Source organism: Babylonia areolata, chromosome 11, assembly GCF_041734735.1.
Source record: "Babylonia areolata isolate BAREFJ2019XMU chromosome 11, ASM4173473v1, whole genome shotgun sequence".
Taxonomy (NCBI): Eukaryota; Metazoa; Mollusca; class Gastropoda; order Neogastropoda; family Buccinidae; genus Babylonia; species Babylonia areolata.
Genome location: NC_134886.1, coordinates 28,954,340 through 28,978,378, shown reverse-complemented (window position 1 = coordinate 28,978,378; position 24,039 = coordinate 28,954,340). Strand labels below are relative to the sequence as shown.

The 24,039-nt window shown below is 44.0% G+C and overlaps 1 protein-coding gene across 2 annotated transcripts in view; it reads left to right on the top strand.

The window, feature by feature from the left end:
* The window catches only part of LOC143287636 (chordin-like), a 145,922-nt gene that overhangs the window by 84,215 nt on the left and 37,668 nt on the right, over positions 1 to 24,039 (top strand). For both annotated transcript variants that reach the window (XM_076595757.1, XM_076595756.1), the window contains exons 4-7: positions 4,906 to 5,001; positions 6,507 to 6,627; positions 8,074 to 8,167; positions 9,669 to 9,810. In XM_076595757.1, coding sequence (XP_076451872.1) covers positions 4,906 to 5,001; positions 6,507 to 6,627; positions 8,074 to 8,167; positions 9,669 to 9,810 — 453 coding nt within the window. The remainder of the gene's footprint in view (positions 1 to 4,905; positions 5,002 to 6,506; positions 6,628 to 8,073; positions 8,168 to 9,668; positions 9,811 to 24,039) is intronic.

The following is a 24,039-nucleotide window of genomic DNA, read 5'->3' as shown; positions in this document are numbered from 1 at the left end:
AACAGGGGAAGAAGTTGTGACCACGGTACAAGGCCAACACCCAGTATCACAGCTGTCTGCCCAGCCTCCTTGGTTTGACGATAAAAATAATTAACGTGAAAATCATCCTCCCCGGCTCTGTGGAGCAAGGTAACCAGGCAGGGGGCATAATTTGTAAGATTTTCTGACTGATTACCTGAACCGGTGTCGGGGACTGGGAATACCCCGTCTGTTTTTACATCCGACAAGTTTGGGATAATCGAAACACACACACACACACACACACACACACACACGCACGCACACACACACACACACACACACACACACACACACACACACACACACACACACACACACACTTTCAGAGGTGAGGATGTAAACTGAAAAAAAAGCTGTATAAGCTTATTCTTTTACCCTCAAAAAAGATCATTTTGACTTGACTTAACTTCACACACACACACACACACACACACACACACACACACACACACACACACTTCTTTGAGGCTGTGTCCTTACCTGGTTTATATTTTCTTGAAAAGTTCGTTTACTCGTTTCGTGTAGGCTGAAAGATGTACTGAAGTGGCTCAGGCATCTCGGGTGTGAGAGGAAATTAGAAATGCAAGAAGATAACCACTGGCATGTACCCAGATACCCGATTCAAGAGGGAAAGTTCGCTGGAATGCCACGAGATACGTCTGGGTGCAGCAGAAAAGTTCAGAGATGAATTTACACTTTATGATTCTTAAGATCATTTGTTTAGAACCTCTTTCTGCCTGTCTTTCTTGTGCTAGAAAAAAATGATTTTTGTTTTTGTTGCTGTTTTTTGTTTGTTGTGTGTGTGTGTGTGTGTGTGTGTGTGTGTGTGTGTTGTTGTTGTTGTTTTTTTCAAGGAAAAAAGGTCAAATGTGCCAAATTGTGATGCAATGTCGCTTGTATTCTCTCTTCAACAGCCTAATACGTCTTTCTTGGCCACCTTGGCTTCAAAATGCAGCATAGTAGTTTTCTTGCATAATTCAACACACACACACACACACACACACACACACACACACACACACACACACACATGAACTGCTGCTTGAGTTCGCCTCATATTACGTCACACCTCCTTTTATTTTAAATCCCACGCATTCTCTCTCTCTCTCTCTCTCTCTCTCTCTCTCTGTGTGTGTGTGTGTGTGTGTGTGTGTGTGTGTGTGTGTGTGCATATAACTTAGAAATGCGTGTGAACTGAATAAAAGATGTGAGGTAATAATTATTATGAGGCGACGTCAAGGAGCAGTTGTTGTTTTTTTTCCCAGGGGGGTAAAAAACAAACGAGGGGAAAGAAAGGAACCCTCGTCCCGACGCCGCACCGCAAAATAGGCCGCGGACGAAACCGGTGTGTTCACGAGGTGCAAAAACTCTTCCATCTTTCTGGCCCATTTCTTTTCTTACCCCGTTGTCTGATAGCACGGCCCTCGCATCGCTAAATGGAATCACGACCCCAAACCTCGTCCGCCGCGCAGACCCGGGGCTTGGAAGGGTGCGAAAAGCTCAGGGAAGGGCGGATAACCGGGAGTTGTATGCCCCAGATAGCGGGAGATTGGCCCGGGGAATATGGCTCTGATATAATATATCACGCGCGGCAAAACTTTAACAGAACAAGGTGCGCGTGAACCCTGTCGGGGAAACGGGGAGGCTGAAGTAGCGTGCTGATAGCTTGTGTCGGAGACGTCTTCTTTATGATTGGATGGAAACAAAAAAAAAAAAAAAAAAGAAGGAAAATGGCGTTCGCTCAGGGTTATTGATTTTAGAGCAGAAACACTGAACAACAACAAACATACAAAGCTAAAGCAGTACACTGAACAACAACAAACATACAAAGCTAAAGCAGAAACACTGAACAACAACAAACATACAAAGCTAAAGCAGTACACTGAACAACAAACATACAAAGCTAAAGCAGTACACTGAACAACAACAAACATACAAAGCTAAAGCAGTACACTGAACAACAACAAACATACAAAGCTAAAGCAGTACACTGAACAACAACAAACATACAAAGCTAAAGCAGTATACTGAACAACAACAAACATACAAAGCTAAAGCAGAAACACTGAACAACAACAAACATACAAAGCTAAAGCAGAAACACTGAACAACAACAAACATACAAAGCTAAAGCAGAAACACTGAACAACAACAAACATACAAAGCTAAAGCAGTATACTGAACAACAACAAACATACAAAGCTAAAGCAGAAACACTGAACAACAACAAACATACAAAGCTAAAGCAGTACACTGAACAACAACAAACATACAAAGCTAAAGCAGTATACTGAACAACAACAAACATACAAAGCTAAAGCAGTACACTGAACAACAACAAACATACAAAGCTAAAGCAGTACACTGAACAACAACAAACATACAAAGCTAAAGCAGAAACACTGAACAACAACAAACGCACAAAGCTAAAGCAGTACACTGAACAACAACAAACATACAAAGCTAAAGCAGTACACTGAACAACAACAAACGTACAAAGCTAAAGCAGAAACACTGAACAACAACAAACGTACAAAGCTAAAGCAGTACACTGAACAACAACAAACATACAAAGCTAAAGCAGTACACTGAACAACAAACATACAAAGCTAAAGCAGTACACTGAACAACAACAAACATACAAAGCTAAAGCAGAAACACTGAACAACAACAAACATACAAAGCTAAAGCAGTACACTGAACAACAACAAACATACAAAGCTAAAGCAGTACACTGAACAACAACAAACATACAAAGCTAAAGCAGTACACTGAACAACAACAAACATACAAAGCTAAAGCAGTATACTGAACAACAACAAACATACAAAGCTAAAGCAGTACACTGAACAACAACAAACATACAAAGCTAAAGCAGTATACTGAACAACAACAAACGTACAAAGCTAAAGCAGAAACACTGAACAACAACAAACGTACAAAGCTAAAGCAGTACACTGTACACTGAACAACAACAAACATACAAAGCTAAAGCAGAAACACTGAACAACAACAAACGCACAAAGCTAAAGCAGTACACTGAACAACAACAAACATACAAAGCTAAAGCAGTACACTGAACAACAACAAACATACAAAGCTAAAGCAGAAACACTTAACAACAACAAACATACAAAGCTAAAGCAGTATACTGAACAACAACAAACATACAAAGCTAAAGCAGAAACACTGAACAACAACAAACATACAAAACCGTGTCGTTTTATGGTAGTTTGATGTTTGAATGACATAAATTATGAATCAGAAGGGCTGGTTGTTAAAGCTACAGCAACAACAAACAACAACGAACGTTGTACAACTGGACTTATTGTGATTGTCTGATGATTGAAAACACAAATTTTAAATCCAAGGGCTTGCTGAGAAAGTATGTTGATCAGAATCACACCAAACATGGCGCTTTTATGGCCGCGACAGGATTATATATATAGTGAATGACATAAGATGTTTGCTTAGATGTTTTTCCTTTCTATTCTAAATACGTTGAATGACATTGGGTGTCTACTTGGATTCTTGGTTTTAACTCACTCAGTACGGCCAGTCCTCTCTTCTCCTCTACACAGACCCCTCGGATGTCCAGTGGGTGTCTGAATGACCCAACCTTTAGCTTCCGTCGTCAGAATTGTGGTATTCTTTGTCAATATTCACCTCTTCAGTATAAGAGCCTTCCTCTTGCAATATTTTGATGATGGTAATTGGGGTGAAACGCTGTTAACGTCGTCTCTTTCGCCGTTCGTATGCAGAGAGTTAAACCCATGCTTTACTGGTTCTCAAATACCCCCCCACCCCCCCGCTCCCCTCACGTTTTTTTTTTTAACCCAAGAACGAAATGGTGAAGAGTCAGTCCTCTTGCCATAATATGCTCACAACTGACGTAATCGGGAACTGATCTTGTTTTGAAAGGCAACTCATAACAGAAACAAATAAATCATAACTCTAAGTCAAAGATGGGAACTTAAACGCGCGGCTGTGCAACTCATAACAGAAACAAAAATCATAACTCTGAGTCAAAGATGGGACCTTACACGAATGGCTAATGGTAGCAAGAACAGGTAAAACAGAAGAAGAAGAAGAAGCAAAACTATGAGTAGGAGGAAGAAGGAAAACGAAGAAGAGAAACGAGCAGAAGAAGAAACAACTGGTGTTTTGCCTTCAGATAAGCGGCAGGAGAAGCCCATTAGTCGTCCCATTTTATACGAGGTATCGTGGAACCTCCAGAGACCGGGCCACTTTACAGCCTCTCTCTTTCACACACATTTCTCCCCAACTCGTGTATCTTTTGATTTGTAGGCTTCATGGTGGATTGCTGAGCACTGACGAGGCTAGATGCTGTTTGTGTGTTTATATAAACTCAGGTGTTTGCTCGCTGAATTACTGTCGTCGTAACTAAATTTTTGTGTGGCACGGATATTCTGATGATCCGCCGTTTAGTTTATGTATGCGTCTGTCTTTATCTGTCTGTGTCTCACTCTGTCATGCTGTATGTCTCTGTCTTCGTTTTGCACGTCCAGTTTAATACCCCCAACCCCACCCCCATCTGTCTCTCTCACACCCATCCCTCACCTTTCCTACCCAAGGATACGCCCAGGATAAACTGGCGAAAGAGACAAACAGACAGACAGACAGAGCCAGAGAGAGGCAGTGAGTGACAGAGATTGAATAATAAGAATAATAATACGACATAGTATTTAAATGGCGCAAACTCCCCACATATTGGGCTCTTAGCGCCTCACTCGAAACATGTACAATGATACATGATGATTATGATAATATACCTCTGCACATGAATAAAAATCAACACATGTATACAGTGTATCTATAATGATAATGACAGTAAACACGGTGCTGTGTTTGAACGGTTTTCAGACAAGGACTTCGAAAGCAACTTCTCTTTCCGCCCCAGCGGACAGGTGACGGGCATCTACAGCGATGACCAGCTTCAACAGCAGCACAAAGTGAATGGTAAGTATTGTCTCCCCTTTCAGGGGGGGGGGGGGAGCTGACACAGTTGTCCTCCCCTTCTCTTCTTCCTCGTCACCATCATCATCATCGTCATCACCATCATCACTGTATTCATTATTATCATTGTTCAAGTTAATCATGAAAAAAGGTGCAGTCATTATCATAGTTACATTATTGTTATTAAATCCAACAAATATTGAATGATAAAGAGATAAAAAAAAAAAATAGCCAGCGAAATACACGGACAAAAACAGGCACGGGTGCAGTCAAGCAAGTGAGCTGAGAAACAGACCCTGTTCCGACGGGCGCAATAGCCGAATGGTTTTAAAGTGTTGGACTTTAATCTGAGGGTCCGGGGATCGAATATCGGTAACTGCGCCTGGTGGGTAAAGGGTGGAGCTTTTTCCGATCTCCCGGGTCAACATATGTGCAGACCTGCTTGTGCCTGAACCTCCGTGTGTATACAGCAAGCAGAATATCAAATACGCACGTAAAAGATCATGTAATCCACGTCAGTATTCGGTGGGTTATGGAAACAAGAACATACCCAGCATGCACACACCCGAAAACGGAGTATGGCTGCGTACATGGCGCGGTAAAAACGGTCATACACGTAAAATCCCACTCGTGAACATTCGAGTTAACGTGGGAGTTGCAGCCCACAAACGGAGAAGAAGAAAAAGAAGATCCTGTTCCAAGAACCTTTATGGCCTTTTGGAAAAAGAAATGTTTGTGATACAGATCTTAAAGAGAAAAAAAAACTTTTAGAATTTGGTCAAAAACGAAGAAAACACCATCATGATGCAATTTTTTCATGGTTTTTATCTGCATAGAAAATTCACGAAATGTGAAATGCTACGAAGTTCACGTGTGCAGGTTTTTTTAAATATATTTTTTATTTCATGTATTGGACTTGGAAGTTGGACATTGGTATACAGTGTAACAGCCTCAGTGAGTTTTTTCCTTCAGATAAAATGACTGATATTCTCACTTTGACATGTTTTTCTTCTGATTTTTTTTTCAAGAATGAATGTTCAATATTTGACACACCCCTCTTCTTCATAATTGCACTGTTGCCAGAATAGAAAGAATATTTATTCCCAGAATGAATAGCTCGGACAAAGCAAGGACGTGACAAAAACATGGACACAGGGGCAGACACAGACAGGCAGCACCTGTCACGATGATAATGATGATAATGATGATGATGACGATAATGATGATGATGATAATGAGTACTTACAGAACACCTGTCCTCCGTCGGAGACCAAGCTCTAAGCGCTTTACAGACACGAGAGTCATTTGCACAGCAGGCCGCCTACCTACCTGTTTAAAGCCAAATGACAGCAAGCTGCCGTTTGGACCGCTCGTCATTCGTTTCCTGTTTCATTCAATCAGGTTTCAGTTACACACACACACACACACACACACAGACGGACAGTCACAGGAAACACAGGTAACCAATACAGGAACACCCAGAAAAAAAAGGATGCTGACGGTTGCAGAGTTCCGGGGACTGCTGGTGGGCCGACAGGTGAGAGGCCGACAGGTAAGGACCAGGTCGGTGGCAGTCATCCACATCACGGCTTCCGGGGAGGAGCTGCGCTACGCCGTCAGGTACTCCAGGTGAGCTGGTGTTGTGTTGGGCTTTCTTTGGATGGACGTCAGTGACTTGAATCAGTGAGAGGAAGTTTCGCTGGCTTGTTGGTTGGTTGGGTGGTTGGTTGGTTGGTTGGCTGACAAGTGTTGTAAGGTAGGCCAGCCCGCTCTTGCTTTGAGTTGGTGTGATTGATTGTTTGACGGATAATTCCAGGTCATTGTCATCTGACTTGTTTTCTTCCAAAATGGTTCTTTAATTGGTTATTTGTTCATTCATTTCTTCGTTCGTTCCTTCCTTCCTTCCTTCATTCATTCATTTTTTTCATTCATTCATTCACTCACTCACTCACTCATTCATTCACTCATTCATCTATGTATCTATCTATTTATCTATCTGTCTGTCTATTCTTTTTTTTTTCTTTTTTTTTTTGTTAGTTTCTTTCATTCGTTTTTTCTTTCTTTCTTTCACTTCATTCGTTTATCAATTTATTTGCCACGACGAAAAGTTAAGTTCTGCAACCCGGTGTTTCAGGTAGGACGGCTGCACGGTGTCGAGCATTTACTGATTATTTGACTGGTTGATAAACTGACTGGTTACATTGTGGCTGAATTGATGGGTCGACTGTAACATGTCGATCTATGATCAATTTGAGTTCACTACATTATTATTGCTGTATATTTTTTTTACCATTTTTTTAAATTTCGAGTGTATTTATTAATGATTTTATGGTTTACTTGAATTATTCGTTTATAAAATATTAATGATTTATAGCTTTGTGTTCCTAGTGTGCGTTTGCGTGCGTGTATGTGTGTGTTTTTGAGAGAGAGAGAAGGGAAGCGGAAGGAAGTAGGTCAATAGGACAAAAGAGAAATAGGACGAAATGTTCTGTTAACATACCAGTGAGAGTAACAGAGGGAGACAGACAAACACGAATACACGTATACACAAACTGTATTGTCTATGCTTAGGTACAGAGATTTGCATTTGGGCAGCAGCACGTGCCCAACATAAAAACAGACAAATAAAGACACAGACATTGTATTGAATTCTGTATCAGACAGGAAGCAAATGCCACAGTGTTAGTACAAGTGTAAAAGAGGATCGAACCTCCTGCACCCTGTCACCAACCCAGAAAAACAACAACAGAATAAACAACAACAGAAGAACCAGCCAACTGATGGCCGGTTGACCCAATGTCTTAAGCACGTCACAAGAACACATCAGTAACCATTCCTCAAGTTTGGGAATCACAAACTCAACGGTGACTCCATCTCATGTTCTTCCACTTTAACTTCATCTGCATCCATACCGAGAAATTAATGGAGACAGACCTTGGAAGCTAAAAATAACAACAACACCAACAACAACAACAACACTAGCACCACCTGAATATAATAGAAATAAGCAGAAAGAAGAATCAGAAATGGGGAAAGAAAAACGCCCCCCGCCCCCCACAAACCCCCTGTTTTCAGACTGGATAGACCCCGCCTCCTTCAGATCACTGATGCCAATGGCTATGTTCTGCTGGACACCCCCATTCGGAAACGCCGAAAGAAAGACAAAAGGGTGAGTAAAGGACATTTTCCACATTGATGTAAAATACTGCTACTGCTGCTGTTTCTGCTAACTGTGCTTCTACTGTTAATATTCATTATTATTGTTATCATTATTATTATCACCATAATTAGTAGTAGTATTGTTATTATCAAGATTATAATTATTTCTCATGTTGTCATGCAAATGATGTGTAAGAAAATTTTCTTTTTCATACAGTGGTTTTATATTTATTGGGCAGTAAAGTACTTGAATACTGAATTTTTACCCCGCCAAGCTACAATCACAGCCATTGTTGCTGCTGCTGCTGTTTCTTCCACGAGGCCCGTTGTCATAGATACCATAACCACCAGTAACATTGCTGCTGTTTCTGCAGCTACCACTTCTGGTGCTAATGGGTTTTTTTGTTTGTTTGTTTTTATTTTCGTTTTTGCCCTGTCTTATTTTTCGATGATTTCCAGGAAATCGTGTTTGCTTCCTCCTCATCTTTCCATCTACTTCATTGGTTGTTCCTTACGTGCTGTTCGTTTTTACCTCCCCCTGTTTTCATCTTCTTTCTTTCCTTCCTTCTCCTTTTCATTCTTCTTTCATTGGTCTTGTTGTGCGTCCTGATGATGTGTTCATACTTTCTTTTCTCCTCTTGTCATTTTAAAAACTGTTTTTCCTGTTATTCATCCCTCCCCCCCTCTCCCGGAGCCAGTTGCATTGCTTGGTTCTAACTGTTTGACAGTCACACTTGACTAAATGCCTACGTTGACCGAACTACGCCATTGGTCAGTTCCATACTACCTACACACAGTTAGTAGCGGGTTACGACCATACTAGGCTCTTCTGTCCGAGCAATGCAACTGGCTCCTGTCCGTCTTTCTGCGTATTTCTTTCCCCACTTCTGACTCTTCTTTCTGTTTATTTCTTTTCCCTCCTTCCTTCCTTCTTTCGTTCCTTCCTTCCTTTTTCACTGTGTCATCCCACCTCTCTCTCTCTCCGCTCTCTGTATCTCCTTCCTCTTCCTTTTCTGCGCGTTCGCGAGCGTGTTTATGAATGAGAGACCGACAGACAGAAAGGTGTATCATAATTATCTTCAACCGCACTGATACATACCACATACATTACAGTCACTGTACACAGCCGGTGTAATTAACTATGATAAAAACAAAACAACATAACAATCTGTTGATGACCTTGCTGATAGACACAAGGCGATATCTGCTCTGGGAACTCCGGGGTACCACCAAGTTACAAGTAATGATATCTTGTTGTATGGAAACGTCTGTTGATATGGACACAACAGGGCGGATGGACTCTGCACCAATATGTGTTCATCGTGTTCACTTTTCCCCCCACCCTTTGGTTTAGAATTTGCTTCTTTTCTTTAATCCCTCTTCAGGGCGAAGACGAGCTGTATATATTTTTTTTTTAAAGAAAAGAAAAAAAAGACCTATCCATTTCTTATCTATATCCCTCAAAACAGTGTGACTCTGACCTGTGTTCACTGTTTTGTCGTGGTGTGTAGCTGTGCGGCGTGTGGACCAAGATCCCGCCAGTCTACGTGCAGTATTTCCGTGAGGGCCGTCTGTTCGCCGTCATCACTTCCTCTCACCACCCCAGGGGCCTGCTGGCTGGCCGGGTGGGGCCACACGACATGGCCGCTACAGGTAATGTACCCTGTCTGTCTGTCTGCTTGTCTGTCTGTCTGTCTGCTTGTCTGTCTGTCTGTCTGCTTGTTGAACGTGTGGGGCCACATGACATGGACGCTACAGGTAACATACCCTGTCTGTGTGTCTGCTTGTCTGTCTGTCTGTCTGCTTGTTGGACGTGTGGGGCCACACGACATGACCGCTACAGGTGATATACCCTGTCTGTGTGTCTGTCTGTCTGCTTGTCTGTCTGTCTGTCTGCTTGTTGGACGTGTGGGGCCACACGACATAGCCGCTACAGGTAATATACCCTGTCTGTGTGTCTGCTTGTCTGTCTGCTTGTTGGACGGGTGGGGCACACGATATGGACGCTACAGGTAATATACCCTGTCTGTCTGTCTGCTTGTCTGTCTGTCTGTCTGCTTGTTGGACGTGTGGGGCCACACGACATGGACGCTACAGGTAATATACCCTGTCTGTCTGTCTGTGTGTCTGTCTGTCTGTCTGCTTGTTGGACGGGTGGGGCCACACGACATGGACGCTACAGGTAATATACCCTGTCTGTCTGTCTGCTTGTCTGTCTGTCTGTCTGCTTGTTGGACGGGTGGGGCCACACGATATGGACGCTACAGGTAATATACCCTGTCTGTCTGTCTGCTTGTCTGTCTGTCTGTCTGCTTGTTGGACGTGTGGGGCCACACGACATGGACGCTACAGGTAATATACCCTGTCTGTCTGTCTGCTTGTCTGTCTGTCTGCTTGTTGGACGTGTGGGGCCACACGACATGGACGCTACAGGTAATATACCCTGTCTGTCTGTCTGTCTGTCTGTCTGCTTGTCTGTCTGTCTGTCTGCTTGTTGAACGTGTGGGGCCACACGACATGGACGCTACAGGTAATATACCCTGTCTGTCTGTCTGCTTGTCTGTCTGTCTGTCTGCTTGTCTGTCTGTCTGTCTGTCTGCTTGTTGGACGTGTGGGGCCACACGACATAGCCGCTACAGGTAATATACCCTGTCTGTCTCTCTGCTTGTCTGTCTGTCTGTCTGTCTACTTGTTGGACGTGTGGGGCCACACGACATGGCCGCTACGGTGCTTGTCTGTCTGTCTGTCTGTCTGTCTGTCTTTCAGTCTTTCAGTCTGTTTGTCAATCTGTCTGCTTGTCTGTGTGTCTACTTGTGTGTCTGCTTTTTTGTCTGTCTGTCTGCCTGCCTGTCTTTCTGCTTTTATGTCTGTCTTTCTGTCTGCTTGTCGGTCTGTTTGCTTGTCTGTCTGTCTGCTTGTATGTCTGTCTGTCTGCTTGTCTGCTTGCATGCCTGTCTGTCTGCTTGTGTGTTTGTCTGTCTACTTTTATGTATGTCTGCTTGTATATCTGTCTTTCCGCTTGTATGTCTGTCTGTCTCCTTGTCTGTCTGTCTGCTTGTCTGTTTGTCAATCTGAACGTGCCTGTCTTTGTTGTCCGCTCTCGCGTCTTGTCGGCTTTCCCAAAGTGCCCTCTGTCGGGACGTTTAGTGCTTCTTGGCCTTGGTACTACCAGTGTACTGTCTGTCAGTCTGCCTGCCTGCCTGCCTCTCTGCGTGTCTGTCTGTTCGCCTGTCTGTCTTGCTGGTTGTCCGCTTGGTCACGTTCCACGCCGTCCCGTTGCCAGACGTGTAGTGCCCCATGAAATGGCTGCCACTGTTACTGCCTGTCTGTCTGTTTGTCTATCTGTCTTCCTATACCTGTTGATCCCTCCTCTAGTGGTGATGCCGGGGGGCTCTTTCCACTGAGTAGTGTCCCAATCTTACGGGGAAATTCTTGTATTGGAAATTTCCTCTTTTTCCTTAGCTTCTGTTCGTTTCCTGGAGGATTCCCTTTTTTTCCCTGTCGTCTCCCCCTTCCTTATTTTTCTGCCTCGCTGGTCCGTTCACCTGTTGTATGTTTTAGAAAGCCTTGGATATTTTATTTGTCTTCTTCTGGGGTTGGTGATTAGGCGTTATCACTGTTGTTTTGTGCGTAGGACGTGTGAGTTGCCTGATGATAGTTTTTGGTTGTGTGCCAGTTATATATATATATATATATATATATATATATATATATATATATATTGTGTATTATGTATAATTATAATTGTGTCCCGGCTATCTATCTTTGATCCACCAGTGAAAAATTGATGGAATGGTCAGCGTTAGAGGTATGTCCTGGTTTATGTGCGTACACGTGACTGTACTTCGGGCTATATTTTTTCTTTTCCAATTATTTTCTTTTTCTTTTTCCATCAGGTTTTACGGGATCGGTATGGATAGTGTGTTCAGTACGTATTGGGTTTACATTGGTGGGCTGCGCTATAAAGGAACGATGCTAGATGATACTTGTTGTATCTGCTCACCGTTTTCACGTGGTTCCTGGGACATTCTGGCTGCACGTTTGATTAATGACATGACTGAGACAGATTGTCTGTCTGTCTCCCTGTCAGTGTTTCTGTCATTGTCTGTATGTATGTTGTTATCAGCCTCGTGATCGCAATACCGTAGGGTTTTCTGATAGGATGTTGTAATGAGACTGACGACATTACGACTGCAGATGATCTTGTGTGCTTCTGTCCGTGTATGTGTCTGTCCCCATGACATAGTTGCCACTGATACTGCCTGTCTGTCTGTCTGTTTGTGTGTGTGTTTGTTTCTCTCTTTCTTTCTTTCTTTCACGAGTGTCAAGTGTCTCTCTCCCAAATACACCACGTCGAACTTTTTGTTTGTTTTTGAAAGCACGAATATAAGCTTAACTAAGGACGTGGAGAAGCGAGGGCGTTGATGACGGTGGCTTAAATAGCAGCACCAGATAAAGCCCTAACCCACACTGACAAGACTCCGGGGGTAGGCCATTCCGTCAGGCACCTGTTTATGTCCCCTGGGCCAGGTAAAACCATCCCCCCCATTAATCACCACCTTGCTAGAGAGACGCTAGAATTCCAATAAACAGGAACAAGGAGCGCCGCCGTGCCCGCGGGTTACTGTCGTCTCGAGGCGTTAAAACAGCAATAACCTAATGAAGGGAGGCCGTTGTGTTGGAGACGTCGGGTGGCGAAAGGGACAAGTGGTACCCCACAAAATACGTCAGGCTCGCAACTCTTCCCCCCCTCCCCCTTCCCCCGCTCCCACCACCAAGCATGGGATGTGTGATATGTGGGTTGTAGGCGTAGGGTACCTGAAAAAATATCGTTTCGGGGTGTACCTGAAGTACTTCGGGCGTTATTGTGTCGGGCGAGACTCAACTGATGCCATGCTGGGGGATATCAAGAGAGAGAGATTAAAAGACTTCATCACTCAAGGATATATATATATATATATATATATGTTGTGTGTGTGTGTGTGTGTGTGTGTGTGTGTGTGTGTGTGTGTGTGTAATAAAATAAAAGAAATAAGTATTTTTTTTTCTCAAGGCCTGACTAAGCGCGTTGGGTTATGCTGCTGGTCAGGCATCTGCTTGGCAGCGGATGTGGTGTAGCGTTTATGGATTTCTCCGAACGCAGTGACGCCTCCTTGAGCTACTGACTGAAACTGAAACTCAAGGATAAAGATTTTAGGAGTTGCCTACTCTTCCTTTCTGTCCTTGGAGAATCACAGAGAGAGGGAGAGAGAGAGGAAGAGAGAGAGAGAGAGAGGGGAGAGAGAGAGAGGGAGAGAGAGAGAGATGGAGAGATGAATTAAATCATGTAAGTTACAAACATGCTTCGAGCGTACAGGAAAAAGTGTTCTCAGTTAATGTTTGTCATTTTCTTAGGTATTTCCTCCCATCAAACTTTGCATTTGGGACCTTGTTTTACAATAATTATTATTCTCTTCTTTTTCTTAGCGAATAATAAATGTATTGCATTTTGGACCTTGTTTTACAATTATTCTTCTCTTCCTTTTCTTAGTGAATAATAAATGTATTGCATTTGGGACCTTGTTTTACAATTATTCTTCTCTTCCTTTTCTTAGTGAGTAATAAATGTATTGCATTTCTGACATTGCTTTACAATTATTATTCTCTTCTTTTTCTCAGTGAGTAATAAATGTATTGCATTTCGGACCTTGCTTTACAGTTATTCTTCTCTTCTTTTTCTTAGTGAATAATAAATGTATTGCATTTCGGACCTTGCTTTTCAATTTATTTTTCTCTTCTTCTTTGTGAGTAATAAATGCATGTACCAACCTTCATTTCTGGCAACGAAATGTCATCGTTCTCAAACAGGCTGTCACCATTGAACAAAGAAGTACCTATGTTTCAACTGAGAGTAAACGATGCAGTTGAAACTAAACACATCGTCCGTTTCGTCACATAAAGGACACGTTCTTCTGTTTTCACCTATGCATTTCTGTTTTTCATATCGTTTATAGCGATGCGGAAATTCGCTAAATTGCTATTCAGTCAGTTTCAAGGAGGCTTTAAAACGTGTAAGAACTATACCATACGCTACACCATATTTGCTTAAAGAATACAACACACACACACACACACACACACACTCACTCACTCACTCACTCTCTCTCTCTCTCTCTCACACACACACACACACACACACACACACACACACACACACAGTGTGTGCACAAGCCCACACCATTTCACGACAAAAGGAACATGGGTTGAACAGCAGGATGAAATCCACGTGACTTATCTGTCAGTGAGGATTTCCTGGTCTCAGATCTGCTGATACTAGTAGCCCACACCCCTCCAGCACTGATAACATTTCTCACTTCTTAGTCCAGTTCCTGCTGATTAACTTCCCTTCGCTTTGGAGGTATGCTGAGCGAATCTCAACTCCTTCTCCTTCTCATCCTCCTCCCCTTTCTCCAGTCTTATAAAAAAATAATAAAAAAAATCAACAAAAAAAAAAACCAACGTCTACCGAGATAACCAAGCAGAGATGAAATCAGTCACAATTTATCAATGTTCACTTTGCATCTTGCACTGCACTGTGCGCGCGCGCGCGTGTGTAGGTGTATGTGTGTGTAGGTGCGTGTGTGTATATTCGCGTGCGTATTTTTATTTCTTTCTTTTTATGTACGTCATTGCAAGTGTGTGGGGGAGGGGGCGAGGGGGTGTAGTTGAGAGAGAGAAAGAGATAGAGAGAGAGAAAATGTGTGCGCGTGTGTGTGTGTGTGTGCGCGCGCGCGTGTGTGAGTGTGTGAGAGAGAGAGACAGACAGACAGAGAGCATGTGCACGTGGGTGTGAATATTTGCATGTCTTTGGAGTGGGGGAAAGAGATCAAAATACTTGGGGGAGGGGGATGAGGTGGGGGAATCTGAATGGGTGTACATCTGCAAGCATGGATGTATGTAAGGTGTGGTGGGGGATACACGTCTGTGAGTATGTGTTTGTGTTAAAACATTTTTTAAAGATATTGATGTTATTGATATTTGGTAAATCAATTTGTTAAATGTGTTGCTTTTTGTCATTGTATTCATATCATAGGTTGTTGTTTTTTTCAAATTTGATTTTCTTTGTGTTGATCACTTAATATTAATTCAAATGATTCAGTGCTAATCTGTCAGTACAACAAAAAGTTAATCTGACAATAAATGGTTTCAGTCAGTATGTATGTGCGAGTGTGTATGTGCGCGTGCGTGTGCGTGTGTGTGCATACAGTGGAGAGAGAGAGAGGGGAGAGAGAGAGAGAGAGAGAGAGAGAGAGAGAGTGGACGGAGACGCGCGTAAATGACTCGAGACATGTATGATAAACTTGGGCATTCATATTTTGCTCGGAATAATGTCTGTTGTCGTGACAAACAGACAGACAGACAGATAGACAAATAGACACGCAGGCAGACGAGTAGGCAACTACTTGTTTGTTCACACACACACACACACACACACACACACACACACACACACACACACACACACACACACACACACACACCTGCATCATTTAAAAACACTTCCTACCTCAAGTGGCCAGTCCAGACTGCTTTGTTGCACAGCCAGTGCGCATGCCCGCTGCCGACAGGGAGGAGGAAATAAGGCCGATAACGCTGCAGTCCAAAGCGTCCCCCGTATCAGGCGACGCATGGAAAGTGAAGATAGCCAGCACGCGCTTCTCCGCACGCGCCAGTGCCAGGCTGCTAGCACGGAGGGGGACGGGAGGGGGGGGGGCCGGGGGCATGGGGTAGTAATCCGCTCAGTTTTATTCCCCCGGGGTGTAAATCTAGGATTACCTTGGACTGACTGAGAAAAATGAGACAGAGGTGGTGGAGGGAAAACGGTTTGACGTTATCTACTCACAAAAATTAATCATGACGGTAAAAACTGCATGGATCAAGAGCAGAGGTCGTTTTTTGAGACTTGTTCATAACTAATCGCTCTGTCAGTTTTACTTTGTTGTATTGCCAACTTTTATTTTTAGTTGGGGATTAGGGTGTTGGGTGGGCGGGGGTTTGAGGGGGTGGGGGTGGGAGAGAAAAACAACAGGGGGGAGGATAAACCCAATGAGCACCGGCGTTACTGTTAACGTAAGTGCATGCAAGATTTATGTCACCAAGGGTGAAAATGTGAGGGGTAACTTAAAATTTTCTGCACCGGGTGTGGAGCTGGAACTCGTGGGGAAGGGTGTGCTCTGTGTGTGAGTGAGTGAGTGAGTGTGTGTGTGTGTGTGTGTGTGTGTGGCACAGAGAGAGAGAGAGAGAGAGAGAGAGAGGAAGGAGGCGCGCGGTAAATGAGATAGTCACGGGGTGTTATCAGAGCAATATTTCCCCGAGGTGTTACCCTCTTGGCACCCACCTCCATCACACGTGTAGTCCTGCAGTAGATGCCAGCAGGCGAGCTCTGCCACATTATTTCTTTGCTCTCTTTAGTGGCCGGTCACAAAATGCCGCACAGTCTGGATGTCATGTAGTGTGTTTCTCTTTCTTCTCCCCCCCCCCCCCCCCCATTTTAATGCCCCCACATACATGCGGACTCACAGGTAAACGCACACACGCACTCATACACACCAGCCCAGAAATACGCACGTAATACTGACATGGTCTCTCTCTCTTTCTCCCTCTCTCTCTCTGTGTCTTTCTCTCTCTCTCTCACACACACATACAAACACACACATACAGAGAGAGAGAGAGAGAGAAAGAGAGAGAATTCTGAACACTCAAGAGAGAGAGATACAGAAACTCTCTCTCCCTCCCCCCCCTCTCTCTCCCTCCTGTTACAAGCAAAACTGGCATGGAGAAATAGAAAGCAACAATAGATAATTATGATTGGTTCAATTCATTCAAGTCAGCATTCCAAACAAAGTATATTCAGATCACAGCAAATAAATGGCATAAAACGGCCTGCCATGCTATGCTTAGATTAAGAACACCAGGGCCGGGCTGCATAAAACGATCTTTGCAGCGTTAAATTTGCTAAGAGTTAAGAATGTTCCTAGGTTTTATCCTAGAAGCAAATCTCGGTGATGGCGCCTGGTGGGTAAAGGGTGGAGATTTTTACGATCTCCCAGGTCAACATTGTACAGACCCGCTAGTGCCTGAATCCCCTTAGTGTGCATCCGCTTGCAGAAGATCAAATACGCACGTTAAAGATCCTGTAATCCAAGTCAGCGTTGTGTGGGTTATGGAAACAAGAACATACCCGACATGCACACCCCTGAAAACGTACTATGGCTGCCTACAGGTGGGGTAAATAAAAGAAAATGGTCATACACGTAAAATGTTACGTGTCTGTCTGAGTGTGTATGTGTGCGTGCCTGAAATCTGATTGAATGACACAGGAAACAAATGATGTGGGCCAAGTGGCAGCCGTCAGTCGGCTCTACCCAAGTAGGCAGCGTGTTGTGCAAATGACCCCATATTTGTAAAGCGCTTAGAGCTTGGTCTCCGACCGAGAATAGGCACTGTATAAGAATCCATATCAATCAATCAATCAAAAGTATATGGAATTTACCGTGGAGTTAGGAACATTCTTAACGATAAGCAAAACTTAGCGCAGCTAAGTTCGCTCAACCAACCCACCCCAGGACTAAGTGCCAACAAGATATGGTTCGATACAGACGCAGCACAAACATCTCCCTGTCCAACTGAATGCATGGCGGAAACCTAGAAGATAAAGAACATTTCCTTTTCAAAGGATACGATGAAGCAAGGAAAAAATATACAATATTCTGTACAACTTTACACACAAGGAATGATCTGTTCAACATTCTGATGGAAAAAAAAACAACCGAAAAAGCTAATGATAGCTCCAAATAGTAATCAACTATGAATACTTTCTGGCCTTGTGAGAGAAAAAGTATCTTAGAAAACGATGACATATGGAAGGTCAGTACTTTGGTGTAGATATTTGTATGGTGTGTGTGCCTCTATAACATGCTAAAAAAAAAATCTGCCATGTGAAAATACGTATTCTGTTTTCCTTGTCTTCTTCTTCTGCGTTCACTCGTATGCACACGAGTGGGCTTCTACGTGTATAACCGTTTTTACCCCGCCATGTAGGCAGCCATACTCCGTTTTCGGGGGTGTGCATGCTGAGTATGTTCTTATTTCCATAACCCACCGAACGCTGACATGGATTACAGGATCTTTAACGTGCGTATTTGATCTTCTGCTTGCATATACACACGAAGGGGGTTCAGGCACTAGCAGGTCTGCACATATGTTGACCTGGGAGATCGTAAAAATCTCCACCCTTTGCCCACCAGGCGCCGTCACCGTGATTCGAACCCGGGACCCTCAGATTGACAGTCCAACGCTTTAACCACTCGGCTATTGCGCCCGTCATGTTTTCCTTGTATTGTTCAAACTTTGGAGTCGAATGACTGGAGAAAAAAAATCCCCCCCATGTCACATAGTCTTCTAAACTGATGACAATACAGTGTCCAAGTATCAAAGTGTTTCTTATCTCTGATTAGTTTATTGACTGCAAGTCTCTTTTCCCTTCTGTTCAATATTGTTTAATTTGTTTGATTGTTTTCAATTTCTGTTCTGATATGTATCACCATATCACTAGAACTGTACAACTAATGGCATTTTTCAGTTCAATGTTCAGTGTTCTCTCTCTCTCTCTCTCTCTCTCTCTCCCCCTCCCTCCCTCCCTCTGTCTCCCACACTTTCTCTGTCATACACTCACACAGGTGAAAATGTCGACGTGTAAAAAGCAAATGTGTATGCAAAAATGTTTTGAACGGAATAGAAATAAATGGGTAAAAAGCATAACGATTCATTTTAAAGAAAGTACAAAAATAGAAATACGAAATAAAACGAAGTATTCGATCCGTGTAGTACTTCTCGCAAACACTTTAAATTTGTAACCTTACACTGAATTGCTTTGTGAATCTATAAGAACTAAACTGAGTAACAAAATCAGATGCATTTTGATACAATCCGTCGAAATTCAAAAGTAAGGAAATTTAAAGTGAAAGCCATAGAATCGTAGAAAGAAAGAAAACTCGGAAAGACAGACAGACAGACAGAAATTCTCGTCGTTTTATCTCTCATCACGTCAACCATTTTAACTGAAACAAGAACATGCATAACGTGTCTTATGGATTTTAAGATTAAAAAAAAGGAAAATAATTTCCCTACAGAGCAATGAGGTCTAGCCGTGAAAACTCAACTCCCTGGTCCTGTGAAGCCTGAACTATGAGGTTTGACTGTTCTTTTGAAGGGAAGAGGGGGAGGGGGGGGGGCGGGAGGTAGAAAGGAACAAGCATGGAAAAGAGGGGTCGGCGGGGTCGAGGGGGGGATGATGGGGGCAGAGGTTGTAGAGGGGGCGGGGAGGGTAGGTGAGGTGAGGTAGGGAGAGGGTGGAGGGAGCGAGAATCACGCCGTGGTATTTGCTCGCCGCTGATCCGAGGGATTAGCGGCAGGGGGAGAGGCGTGGACAGTGTGTGAGGACTTCTTCGTGGCCGCGCTGTTGTCCCTCGTGTTTGCCCAGCCCGATGAGCGGCGATAGCAGTCCCGGGCCGTCCCCCTCACTGCCCGCTTGCCCTCCCCCCCCCCCCATCTCCCCCGTCCCCCTGCATACAGCAACCCCCCTCCCCACAACCCCCCTCACCCCTCACCTACCACCCCCTCCCAAGGCGGACACGTCTCCCCCCGATAGGTGCCAATCCAAATTAATACAGAGCTTAACAGTCTCCAGCCACCAAGGGCCGTGGAGGGAGTGCGAGAGGTTGAGGGCCAATATTGGGCAGGTTATCGCTGTTTGCCTGGTCCTGGCGGTATGTATGTATGTGTGACTCGACAGCGTTGCTGGATTGTTACAAGCAATCGGGTGCAGATATTGCCGGGGAGGAAATAAATGGCAAGAACCGCGGGGGGAATGGATTATAGCATCGCGATTATTTACAGACATTAAACGTAGTGCGGTTCGGGAATGTTTTTGTTTGTTTGTTTTAAACGGTCACGTGACCCTCTCCCTTGTGTCGGCAGAGAATGGCGATCTTTTTGGCTGTCGCAGAACTTACACAAGATCAACCGATGACACGAGTTGTTTGTGTTTTTTTTTTTAACTTGAATGAAAGCCATACTAATCACACGTTTCCTTTCCTGGTGGATACGGGCTCACAAATAGCCAGGGAGGGTCATGAACTGAAACTGATTGCTTCATGTTTGTGTCTGCACTGCACTGCATCCAGACCAGTTTTGATTCTAGTGCGGTCTCGTTCAGTATCTGATCAATGACATTCACCAAGGCAAGGCAAGGCAAGGCAAGGCAAGAAATTTATTTCATGTGCCACCTTGGGGCATTGAATCATCATATATGAACATCTTTTACAAAACCATATAAATAACAAGAGTGATGTCATAAAATGCACAAACACAAAAAGCCCACACGACGCGAGCAAACAAACAAATAAAAACAAATGTTCCCCTTCGATACAGATAATGTCATTTTATTTTACTGGAAAGAGACACACATCTTACCTAAAAGGGCGTGGGCGTTGTTTCCACGCTTTTATCTGGACACTCTTTAAACTGTTTTGTATTTATCCTGCCCCGTTCTGTGTGAGTCAAAGTGGTATCTTGCTGAAACATCTCCAGGGGCTGTGGGGGTGGTGGGCAGAGAAAAGCAAATCACAACACGTACCATCTTTCCTTTTACACAAGACGCTGTAATGTAACTGAAACATTTGCGTGTAAAAATTCCACCATGGTTAGACGCCCATTAAGGATGGCGACTTGTGAAGAAGGCGTATTCTGTTCTTGTATTCCAGTACATCTTCTCAGCAAGCTTTTTTTAACGTGTTATTTTTGCTCCATAACAGCACCTCAGATCATCACAACACGCATGCATCATAAATAAAGTCCGATGGACCCTGCAATGCGGAAATCATCACTTACCATTCTTTGATTTCTCTGGTATCAGAAATTGATTGGCGGAATTCAGTCAGAACATCGGAACATTGGTGTATTGGTTGGTTTTACAATGAGAGCTGGGGGTTGGGGGGGGGGGATGCGGGGGAAGAGAGGGGTGCTGTTCCTGTTTTGCCTATTCTAGGTTCACCCATCACTAAATTGGTTATCGGTGTCCTGATTCACCTATTCCCACTTCGCCTATATATTCTGTTGCCGTGTGTGTGTGTGTGTTTGCGTATGCGTTTGTGTGTCTGTGTGTTCAAAAAAACAAAGCTCACTTTCTTTCATTGCTGGTCTGGTCTCTTGCGTTGAGGGTCTGAACTCTTCTGCATCGGTAATTTTTGATACAGCACAATGTATCCACCTTTCTTACTTTGGACACTGACACAGCTTTATCCTAAACTGAACTGTACTGTTTTATCTAGGAAGTCGATTCCGTGAAAGCATTCATGTGATATTTCGCCCTGCCTCAAGATCACAGAAAATTACACGTGTGTTTCGTTGAAGCCGATAGTCGTATTAGTGCACACACATTAGTGCATGTGTATGAGTATGTCTGAGAGCGCGAGCGAGCGAGCGAGAGAGGGAGAGGGAGAGAGAGAGAGAGAGGGGGGGATGAGAAGGTGAAACGTCTCTGATGGGTAGGCGAATCGGGACAAAGAGTCAACCTTTGAAGAGGCCAATGAGGGCGGCAGCACGATCACAGAGCAGGCAAAACGAGAATAGGTGAACTGGACCTGGGTGAAGGAATGTGGGAAGGGCGCGTGAGGAGAGGGGAAGGGAGAGGGAGGGGCGGTGAGCCAAAGAACAGACGACGAGCAAATTTTCGTGCATTCGTATCCATTTCCTGACGTTAGGGTCTCAAAGAAGCCGAAAAATTATTTAGTATTTTGAGATGAAAAAATTACAAGGGGACAGAAAATGGGTGAAGGATACAGGGAATGTCGCAGAGGAGGAAGACGATTAGACACAGAAGATCACACACACACACACACACACACACACACACACACACACACACACACACACACACACACACACACACACACAGAGAGAGAGAGAGAAAGGGAGAGGGAGGAGTGAACGATTTTAGTTACCAGTAAGTGTTTGTGGGAAAAAGAAACAGTTTCAAGAGTTTCCCAGTACTTATTTTGTTTTCCTCTCTGCCCTCTTCTGCACGAAACAGGTTCTTGAAAAGTTGATTTTTAATCAGCTTAAAGATCTTGAGGGGTGGGGGGGGGGGCGGTAAAAGCGGCAGAAAACCGAATAAAATCAGCCATTAAAATTCTTTGCTGCTCATTTACTTACCTGTTTTGTGTGTCTGTTTCGTGAACGTGAGTGGAACAGGGGTGTGTTGTGGTTTCACACACACACACACACACACACACACACACACACACACACACACACACACACACACACACACACACACAAATTGCAAATTTGTCATTGTGACAGGACTTTACCAAACGTTCTTTCCATGCTCTTCTGTCACATATCCATTTCTTTTTCTTTCTTTTTTCTTTTATCAAAGACTTGAAATGAATCTCCATTAAACGGTTAATTTATTTATTCATTCTTCTTCCGTCTTGACTCAGTTGCTGCTGTATTACGCATGTGGTCTACGTGCACTTGTCTTGTTTTCCGTGAGAAACCTATCGTGCCCATAGGTATTTGGATTGTATAGGTGCTTCTCAAGTAGCACTTAAAATTAAAGAATAATGAGCTTGTCCACGGAGAGAGTTACAACTCTTTATTGTTTATCATTTATCACTAACTTACATATACATTGACATAATTTGTTCATATTTCGTGTACTTTTTGTTGAATTGGACAACGAAGATGCCCTGCCCCTGTGGGAAAAAGAAAGAAAGAACGAACGAAAGAAAGGAAGAAAGAAAGGAAGAAAAAGAAACAGACCTATTCCCTCCTGAGGATGACATTTGAGCGCAAAAAGGATCACGAAGCATGCCTCCTGTTTGCTCAATCGGGGTCATCCACGGACAGACATTCATCCAACCTCTCCGTCGTGATGGGGGGGATGTGGCGACCCGCTGAGATCTGATTGGGATTTAACAGTTAGCGTTTTATCCGTTTAACCCCCCCGGCCCCTAGCTCCCGACTCAAATCGCTTCGTTTGTGGGCGACATTTATCCCGTGCCTGTCGGAGACTGGCACTGCTCAAACTGCCCGGAGGGATGGGGTACGTGTAGAGAGAGAGAGAGGGTGCGGGGGCGGGTGGAGGGGGGGGGGACGTCTGACATGACATTTCCTCCTTCCGCTATCCCCCGCCCCCCATCCCACTGCTCGCGTGTGGAGGAGCGTGCAGGTGAAAAAAAGAGGCGGTGTTTGGAGCGTGCACGTGAGCAACGTTTGTCCACCTTGTGTGACGATGTCCTCCGGCCCGGAATGCTTTTCACGCAGCACGTTCCGATGGACTGCGGTGGATTGATGAATGGCAGGGGGTGGAGGTCAGAGAGAGAGAAACAGAGAGAGACAGAGACAGAGAGGTAGAGAGACAGAGAGAGAGAGAGAAGGAGATGATGAAACGTTGTCGCTTGACCATGATAACGGCCCTTGATGCGTGGTGAGTCCTCGAACTGAAACAACCCATGTCACTTTCTTTAAAACCATTCTTTAAAGATACCACACAGTTGCGTAATGTGTCCTGGCAGTTTCAGGTTTTCAGCTGTTACGTAATGTTTCCTGTCGGTTTTAAAAGTGTTCAGCTCAGTTATTTTTAGCTATTTCAGACGTGTTCAGCCAGTTGCGTAATGTTTCCTTATGGTTTAAAATGTGTTCAGCTCAGTAACGTAATGTTTCCTGGCGGTTTCAGAAGTGTTCAGCTCAGTTGCGTAATGTTTCATGGCGGTTTCAATGGTGTTTGGCTCAGTTGCTCAATGTATCCTGGTGGTTTCAGAGTTCTTCAGCTCAGTT